Genomic DNA, 9,923 nt, shown 5'->3' with positions numbered 1-9,923 from the left:
TGACCTTCAGCCGCTGTAATCGTGCCCTGCGCTCCCTCCTAGACGCTACCCCTCTTTGCTTGAATTGAAGCAGATCTGAGTGTGCTGCCAACGCAAACATCACTTATCTTAATTTGCTAGTTGCACTTTCGACTTGAGGTTGTCTGCACACGCAGAGGTCGGCGCAAATATTTAAACAAAATAGTGATAGTGAAGGTTTCTGCGGTGGGATGTTGGGCAACAAAACGTGAGAACCTTTCCCAAAATGTGCATCCTGAGCGGGAGGACTCAGGCGTCCTGGAGTGCAGACATGTCCTGTTTCAGGAAGACCGTGCTGCTTTCATGCCTGAAACGCTTCCTTTTCAGGTGTGAAAGATGGCAGACGTACGGAACCTCGAGCGTCACAACATGTTAGGTCTCGTTTGTTTAATCTGATGTGTAAACACAAAAGTCAGCCAGGCCAGTAACTTCCTGGAGTAAACTCTAGCACATCGTCCCCATAAAACAGTGAATTGTTTTTACGCATAAACAGGAAAATTAGTGAGTTTGAGGTGGTGGCAGTCGGAGGTCAGAGCCAGGCTAGCTGCTTCTGTCTTTATGCTAAGCTAAGTTAGCAGCTGACTGTTACATTGAGTTGTATCGATCCTGCCGCCACAAATGTAGAACTTTTGCTTTAAATAGGTAGAGAAGACACTGTTGATCTGTTTAACAAGTTTATTTGCAGTTAAAACAGAAGCAAGTTGACAAAAAAACAGCAGAAATATGATAAAACAAAGGATCTCCGTTTCCAGGAGCGTCGGGCCGCGGCGGCGCTGTGAAGCTTCTGGGTTCAAACGTGCAAACGTGAACAAGTGTAGACGTGATTCTAAAACTCTCCCTGCATGACCAACAGAAGCGAAGGTGCAATTTTGCTTAGTCTGAAACCAGAAAGCGATGTTTCACACCGTCGCTGTTCAACAGAAGCGAATCCGGAGCAGCAGACGGAGGATGAAGACAGGCACTTCAGGCAAGCTGGAGATCGCCAAGCTACAGCAGGACCACAGATTTGACTTGTTTCACAGTAATACAATGACGTAAAAAAAGAATGAAGCTCGTTTCACGGAGAGGATACTTGGACTTGGTTCAGATGTGTTTCAGACATCTGGATCAAGGCAGGAAAGAAGGTAAGAACGCACCAACATACTGAAAACATCCGCTGGCTGACGCCGCGTTCACGTCAAGATCCAAGTCGTCGTTAAAACTCCAGAAGTCAGGCTTTTTGGAAAATAATCCAGACGTGCACAAAAAGGAGAAGAAACGTGAGCTAAAGTCTGCCAATGAAGGTCATTAAACGCAACCTGAATGTACATCTTATATGGTATTTTTAACTAACACAATAATCTTACTCGTCTAAAATACGGGACTCTTCGTCTCTTTCATCCGTCCCATGTGACACAAACACAGAAATCTCAATCCAATAAGAAACACACTCAAAACCTCAGGAAACCACACAGGATAAATAAATGACCTGAGTGTAGAACATTATCTAAAAAAATGGCTGTTTACTTGTAATTCAGATGCAGAATAAACCTTTACGATCACCAGTGTTCAGGGAGCCGAGCTGCTTGATTTACCCCTGAGAGGAGGGCCCTCCATCTTAACACAGGAGGGTGGAGCTGAAACGAAGAGTTTATTCACAAAAGAATCACCTGCAGCTGCTTTGATCGTCAGTTTGCTCGTTTCAGGTTCTCGACTGAGGATTCACTGCTTGTCTCTGTTTTATGGGACAGTAACATTTTAGCTTAGGCTTCCGGGATGCTGATCAATAATCAGAATGATCAATACTGACAGTAATGACGAGCTGAAGCTCTAATTAAGAACGAGAACTTGCTCCGTGTGACGGTCGATGCTGTGAGAAGTGGACCTCGAGTTGAGATCGTTTTCTCTTACACACTGATTTTAAGGTCAGGATGAACCTCCGGGCTCAATCAAATTAAAGTTTCAGTGTCTCCACCTGCTCGACTTTCCCAAACGGTGACGGTAAAAGGTCATTCTCAGAATTATGACGTCCACCACGTCAGCTCTTAAATAATCATAAATACTTTAAACTGCCAGTGACACTAAAACTGGTGAAATACAAACATTGTTCGCCGACCAGAGCTGCGTTTTCCAGACGACCAAGCTCGCGTTGGTTCGGCGTAGAGGGGCTTCTGGGAAACGCAGGCCGGCCTTCCAATCAGAGCGGTTGAATTGTGCCACTGCTCGGCGGTTCGTCCTCCTCTCTGAGCGCAGTGGCAGATCCTTACCGCCGCCTCCGGGGTCCCCGACGCATCGTCACTTCTTCTTCTGCACCTCCTGCAGCAGCTTCAGCGCCGCCGTGTTCTTTGGTTCCACTTTGAGCAGCTCGTTCAGGTCGTCCACGCAGGCTTGGACGTCCTGCAGGGACGACAGAGGTAAGAACTAAGCAGAGAGCCAAGGGTGAGTTTGCAAGCAGGTTTGGGAATTATGGGTAATTCTACAAGCCCGCACTTGTAGAATGTGCGAGCTTCAATTTCAATTCATTCATCACTGAAGAAGGCTTTCATTCTGAAATAATTGTGTGAAAAACATGAATCCTGAGCATATTGGACGATCTGTGGAGATTCTTCTGCTCTAAATCTCACTGCTGACAGATCAGAGCTGTGCTTTATGACAAATTAAAAGCAAAGGTTTACATTTAAGACTTATGATGGAAAATCCTGCATCTGTCATCTGCTGCTGCTTGATCCCCCGGCAGGATCCCGCTAATGGATCCTTAACCTGGCCCTGCCTGATGAGGCGTTTGCTGTCAGCTGGTAAACTCACTTTCCTCTCGCGGCTTTTTCTTGACTGGTGGGATTTGTTGTAATAATTTCAACTATTTAATCTTGTTTTACATCTTCTGTTTGGATTTCATTTACATTTATTACTTGTTTACTTTACTGTATATATTATTATTCATGAAAGTAAGATTTACTGCAGATAAACATCCCAAACTGTCCAATATTTGAATTTAAAAACAAAGATTTAAGTCAAAGTTTAGCTACTGACCAAACACAGATGAGCACAGAGATGCTCGGCTCGTCTTTTTGCTCTTTTTTTAGACATTTTTCACACAGCTCAACCCTCCAAACAAAAGTCAACGCTGTATGGAGCTGCGAGCTAACGCGTCCTCTCAGTGTGTGTGGAATACTGATGAGAGGCTGCCGGGGGGAACGTCGGCAATTATCGAGGCAGGAAACACTTTTATTTTGTCACCCGCCCTGAAACCCTCCACACAGAAGCACGACGGCTGATCGCTCTGTGTGGGAAGCAGAAGGAGAAGCGCAGCGACGAAGACGCAGCCTCTCACCTTGAGCTCCTTGTGAGCCTGGGCCCTCCTGTAGAGAGCCTTGACGTTGCTGCTGTCAATCATCAGAGCCTCGTCACAGTCTCTGACGGCGTCTGTGTACTGCTTCACTGACAGGTAACACAGCGCCCTGACAACACACACACAGAAACCACAGTCAAATGTTAGAGAGCTTATATGAAGGATTTTCTATCCCAAAATCTGTTTTAACTGTTGACCCAAAAAAACTCACCGAATAAGCAAAATTACAGTATAATAACTGTAATTTCCTAAATCTAATACATTTATGTCCACAGGAGATTCTGATAAAAAAGGACACCTCACACAAGTCGTCACTCTAGAGGCTGTCAAAGGGCTAAAAACATGGCTGTGTGAGCGGGGAGCTGACCCACCGGTTGGTGTAGGTCGTGACCTCGGCAGGGTTGTGTTTGAGGCTCTGGCTGTACTTCTCTATGGCCTTCTTGTGCTCTCCTTTCTTCACCAGGGCGTTGCCTTCTTCTTTCAGCACCTGGCCTTTCTTTATGTCTTTATCATTGGGAGCTGACGGCAGGAGGAGCGTGAAGGGGAAGACAGAAGAAGAAAACCATATTACTGGGATGTGACTTTATATCCTACAAGACCGCAGTGAGCGCAGACTGTAGGCATATAAATGCACATATTTAACAAAGACAAAGGTGTAGAGAAACAACTAAGCCATTTTAACACATGAATGGATTCTTTTTTCCACAGAAAAGACTTCTAAATATGTAATTCTGAAGAACAGAGATGAGTTTTTAGGTGTAAAATCGATGCCACCAAACTGGTTATCATGGAAATGAACACGCTGACACAGGAGGTCTTTCTAGCTGCATAAAATCCCTTCAGTGACATGTTGGACTGCAGGAAACAGACATCCTCTCACCAGCTTTGTTTGTTTGCGTGGTGCCGTTCTGCTGCGGCGTGGTGGTTGTCTGGCCAGCGTTGGCTGTGGTTTTGCGGGCGAGTTTCTCTCTGACAGACAGAGGAACGGCGGGGATGGGAGGAAGCTTTTCTCTCCATGACGGTCCGTCTGCCTCTGTGAGCGCCTTCGTCATCCTGAGACACAATCAAAAACAGTGAAATAAATGTAAAAAAGGAAAGAAAATAAACACCTGAACAGATGATCAATGCGGCTGTTGTTGGGAGTCATAATGATACCAGTTCTTCTCTCTGAATCTTGTCTGAAATGCTCATCAGAGTGGATAAATGTGGAGACTCTGGGTCACTCCGCCTCGTACCTGTTGGTGCCATCGTGAGCGGCTGCTATGTTGCAGTCGATCTGCAGGGCGGTCTTGTAGTCGATGTAAGCCAGCCTGTAGCGCTCCAGAGCTTCATAGGCCGCAGCGCGACGCAGCAGAGACTTGACATTGAACGGGAACAACTCCAGAGACCTGAGAGAAAATAGACACCGTTTAGAAGTTCGACCTTTAGCTGACGCTCGACCAGGTGAGACAGAACAGGTTTGATCTCCAAGTGTGAAAAGGTCAAAGCTGCAAGAGACCACCAACACCCGAAAGACGTCTTTTCTATTGACAAGACTCCAAATAACATGGTGTCGAAGTCTAAATGTTAACTATGAATTACAAATAAACACTTACATGTTGCAGTCTTTCACACATTCTGCACAGTTGCCATCTTTCAGGTAGGCTGCTGCACGGTTCGAGTACAAAACAGCCAGATCCTCTTGTTTCCCTTTACCTCCAGAGGAAATAAAACTCATTAATAGGAGCAACAGGTAACGTAGTCTCAGTCAAAAATCAATCAGAAACGTCCATTTAGAGGACACAAGGAGAGGAGGAAGAGAGAAGGCCGGCTGACAATGACATTAAAGAAAACTCCTGCACGTGTTTTGGCTGCAGCCTTCTTCTGCAAACTGCATCGCCGTCCAGATGGACAAAAGCTTTACATACTGTGTGATTAGATTGTGCTGCTTTGATTGCAAACAGACACGGTTGTGTCCAGACTCCTCAGAGAGCGCTGTGTGGTCCACGGGTAATGTTTAAACCTCACTTACTTTTCTTCTCCAGCTCTTTGATGGCCTGGCTGTAAAGACTGGTGGCCTCTCCGTACTGGCCTGTCTTGAAACATTCATTTCCAGCCTGTTTCAAGTCCACCCAAGACCTGGACTTCTGTTTCTGAGGCATCTCTTCTGTTTAACAGTGGTCTGAAAAGATGAAACACTGGTTACCATCTGTGCGTGAACATGATATCTGTGAACTCACCACGGTGCCAGAACCAAAAGTATCCTGACATTCCCCAGAGGAAACTGTGTGAACCTCCTCTGAAATAAAGACATGATACAAGTCATCCTGCCTCCACATACAGTGAGCTCTCATACACTATACTCTGCATATACTCTTTTCAAAGTACATCCATCACTGCTTATGTCCATCTTTTAACTTCATGTGAACTGTTGCTGCAGTGATCAGCATGCATCTATATTCACTGTGGTATTGTTGACACGTTCAGTGTCTTTACAAAGATGGAGGTGGACAGATAAGGGCCAGATCTGTGCACCCCCAGCAAATATCAGACAAAACTTAAAACATCAAGTGTATGGGTGCAGCAGAGGCCTGTGAGCACAAAACACATCTAAAGACATACTCATATGTCAGATTTAAGCATACTGGATAGACCTGCTTTATGAGGTGGCAAAGTATTTTAGCTGTCATGTTACTGATGGGCCACGGACTAACCTGCTCTGGATCACACTGTACACAACTGCCTGACTGTCTGAGCTGTACATTCAGCAGCGACAGTTGATTAAAAACCTGGATTCCTGATAAAATATGCAGCTGACATTACACCATTTGGATCTACTTTGCGGCCAGTTTATTAGGTTCCCCAAGCTAAAGGTTGTGGTTTTCAGAAGCTTGTATTTTGTACGACTTTTCTGGTATTTATTATACCCTCCATAATACAGTTGGGGTGGTTGAATCGAACCACCTTAAAATAGTTTCAACAAAAACTGAGCTCATAAAGGTAACTTAGATTTTAGCAGTTAACTGTTAAGCTAATGTATAACTGTTGTTATTAGTTTTAGCTAGGTGGACCAAACAAAAACTCACCTGAATAAAACAAAGACTTCCTATTTTCTTGTGATTTCCACCCACATTATTTATCAGAATCTGTCTTTAAACAATTTAACCCTCGTTTTCCACCACACCGTGCGGACTATACAGCGTATCCAAAATGTGTTAGCTTAGCTTACCTAATAGCTTAGTTGCTAAAACACATTAGGATTTTGACAGTTTGTCAACAGCAACACTCAAAGTTCACTTTAAAAGGAGGCACACCTGGATTACGTTCCAGAGTTTCCATTTCTTTCAACAAACGTAACTTCCACTCTTTTGTTGCTCAAGTGCTAAGTTAGCTCGCCGGCTAAGTTGTGCTAACTCAAGTGGCATTCGAGTGCTGTTTAACGATAGCTAACTTACAAGCTAACCACACTGCCACCGCTAGCTATGCTAATGTTCGGAAGCTCACATTTCTTACCGGTTGCTGGTTCTCAGAGTTAGCAACGCCGCAAGGAGTCCTCTTCACAACACAGATGACTTGGTCGAAACGACTATCGGAACCTGAAACTGTCTGCACCCCTTGAGTACGTAGTTAATGCTGACATTACTCTGTGTACTGTATTTTCTCCTGGTCGATAGGACCCACGCGGCTTCCCTGTGGGTGCGCGAGGAGTTAAATGGGGGTATGGAACTTGCCGGCAGATTCCAACAACTTCTTTTTGCTAATCAGGAGGCTACTGCTCCGTATCGGTTTCGCTTCTCTGTCACGCTACGTTCAAGTTCCTCGGAAATTATAAACTTAGATGGATGGAGCGTAGTGCTCCCTCTGGTGGCCAAATTGAATAACTCATCTGTTGAGAGATGACAGGGAGAGTCAGAGGTGATGGAAATATTTACATACTTAGGTTTAATTATGAATAACACAGTATAAAAATACTCAATTACAAGCAGAGTTCAAGCAGCAAAAATGTTATTTAAGTAAAAGTACACATGAAAGCCACTATCAGAAAGTAATACTTACATCTACGTATGTTACATCAAGAGCAAAAATATACAAGTCATATACAGCAAAATCTCTCCTGAAAAGGTGGAATCATTACCTGTAAAGGTGTTATTTAGTGACAGTCTGCCCTCCATTCAGGACTTCTTCACTGTGGTCTCATCACACCACACATCACACAGGCGCTACAGAGCACTGGGAGCCAAAACAACCACACACAACATCATTTTCATAGTATATGATAGCTCTAGTCTACAACTCCAGACGAAGTAATGGGCCTATAATCAACCAGGTGAACACAGAGATGAGCCTTTGTGCAGTTTGTTCCATTAGAGGTTGCGGCCCTGTTTCCCATAGCCTTGAACGCATCTTCAGACAGAGCACCGCAGTTGGTCGGTTTCTATTTTAGAGAAGAGGGCGAAGATAACAGATGTTTAGAGGCAAATCTCGCGATGTTACAGTTTGTTCAAGTCTGGAGCAAAAACTGCTGCTTCATCCTGCCTTTGATAGATTTCTCTCCTGCGATTTTGTCTTTTATTAAAATTACGGCAACTTGACTGCACTAAAACTGCATTTTGTCTATTATTTTTGCATATTTTGCTGTGTTTATTTAATGAGTTTCTTTATTGTGCTTTTAACTGTTCCTCTAATAGATTTTTGCCTTGTGTAAAGCACTTTGACTTGCCTCTGTGTTTGAAATGTGCTATAAAAATCAGTTTCTCTCATGTAATTAATTTTGACTTTAAAGTACCTCTACATGTATGTTTCCCTAAAATCCAAAACACTGTATCTCCAATATGCATGTATAGGTTTTATTTTCCTCATCAGGGACTTTAGATTTGTGTCAGCCTTTATCAGATTTATGTGGACCTTCATCACAGGTTTTAGTGTGCATATGATTTGTGAGCAGTTAAACCAAAGAGCTATTTGGGATTGTTTCATTTAAGGATTTATAGAGGGGGTAAAAGACAGTGAAAGATCTGTGTAAATGAACATAATATTATGTTAAAGAAATCTCTTTTAGCATTCTTATCCCTTGACCAAGGGAACCACTGGTCAAGTATAAAGCGAGACATTTCTTATTATTACATAGTGTGAATACAGAAAGAGCATCACTGTTAACACACACAAAGGACACAGGGTTTTCAGTAAACATTTTATTTGTAGTGCATTGTTGAGACATTCAATAAAACAGTGCAAATAATGATACAGTCCAGCTGTCTTATTTTGTTTAGCCACAAGGGGACACTTTCCACCAGCTCGCTCAGCTCCAAAGACTGCATTTATGTCACAGCAGGAAATTTTACTTCAGTCACTGCAAGGTGAAGATATTAATATACAAAAGATTTATTCTGTTTTTTAGAAAGACTTAAACTTTAGACATGTGACTCTTTGAGGGCAGGAGCTCACAATGACACATACTTAGATGCTTATTCCTCCCAGGAACAGGAATAGCATGTATAGAGAATTAATGGATTGATTTTTTTTAATGCCGTTAAAGCTGAGTTTAAAGGACTTCAGGTTTAACCGGACCCCGAATGTCCCTCGTGATTGAGAAAAGAGTTGTATGTGTGTGCATCAGGTTTAGCTGCATTCTTCTGTTATGAAACAGATAAGAGTTTGAACCTGAAATGTCACTGCCAGTCTTAATGCACTGCAATACATCTTTATGACATATTCTTTTATGAAAGTACACAGGGCCAAAAAAGTGCATATAAAACGTTTCTAGATGTCGTCAGATCTACACTTCTACAGTCATCTGGAAATCACTGCAGCGGACGAGCTTACAGTTGAGTCTTTGTTAAGAAAAATGATGGTGTTCAAGTGTAAAACACCCTGCTGCTAACGCATGTCTTTGGTAAGCAAACGTGAAGGATCCTCACTTGTGATTCTGGAAACCATCTATGACAGTGATCAGTATCAGCCTCAACATTCAGTGTCTGCTGGTGTCTAACGCACACCTCAAAGGGAGACACTACAGTAAAACATGTCATGTAATGCAAGATATCACCACCAAACTTCCCCAGCTGATTATTCACATTGAGATGATTAACAGAAATCTGAAAATTTAATAAACTGATAAAAATCCTTTTTTTTTTAATCTATGAGCTCCAGCTGGTTGAGGAAATTAATGAGCCTTTTTGTATTAAATATCAACTTTTTCAGGATGAAAGAATCAGCTTGAGGCTCTGTGCCACACTCTGAAATCAGAGAGTACTGAGAGATGGACGAATGGTATATATACGTTTTGTTACCTCTTTCTCATCAGCTTTTCATTCAGAATGATATTTTGCTAGTCCTAGGCTATCTTTACTCAATCTGCACCCAGATTTGATTGATATCAACAAGTTTAAGCTCTTTCTTATGAAAACAACTAATAAAAGAAGCTTTCAACCAGTAAGAAAGAAAACCACACCTGCAGATGCAGACGTAATAACAGAAAGTAAATAGTTCCTTGAATGTAGCACCAAAGACTGTATCTTACATCCTGTAAAAGGTACCTCACGCATGCTGACCCACCCTACCAAAGATGTCTTCATACATCAAAAGCTGTAAAAATTCA

The 9,923-nt window shown here is 42.8% G+C and overlaps 1 protein-coding gene across 1 annotated transcript; it reads right to left on the bottom strand.

Annotated features, from left to right (window-relative positions):
• Positions 1-678: 678 nt before the first annotated feature.
• On the bottom strand, positions 679-7,128 carry tomm34 (translocase of outer mitochondrial membrane 34). The gene is made up of 8 exons (XM_070959924.1): positions 6,839-7,128; positions 5,358-5,507; positions 4,942-5,041; positions 4,582-4,734; positions 4,227-4,399; positions 3,718-3,865; positions 3,329-3,455; positions 679-2,394 (listed from the first exon to the last, which is right to left on the bottom strand). Exons 2-8 carry the CDS (start codon positions 5,485-5,487, stop codon positions 2,293-2,295), a joined length of 933 nt encoding a protein of 310 aa, XP_070816025.1. The 5' UTR covers positions 5,488-5,507; positions 6,839-7,128; the 3' UTR covers positions 679-2,292.
• Between the last annotated feature and the right edge of the window lie 2,795 nt (positions 7,129-9,923).

Source organism: Chaetodon trifascialis, chromosome 3 (assembly GCF_039877785.1).
Source record: "Chaetodon trifascialis isolate fChaTrf1 chromosome 3, fChaTrf1.hap1, whole genome shotgun sequence".
Classification (NCBI taxonomy): Eukaryota; Metazoa; Chordata; class Actinopteri; order Chaetodontiformes; family Chaetodontidae; genus Chaetodon; species Chaetodon trifascialis.
Note: the sequence above shows the minus strand (reverse complement) of the source record. Positions and strands in the feature narration are given on the sequence as shown.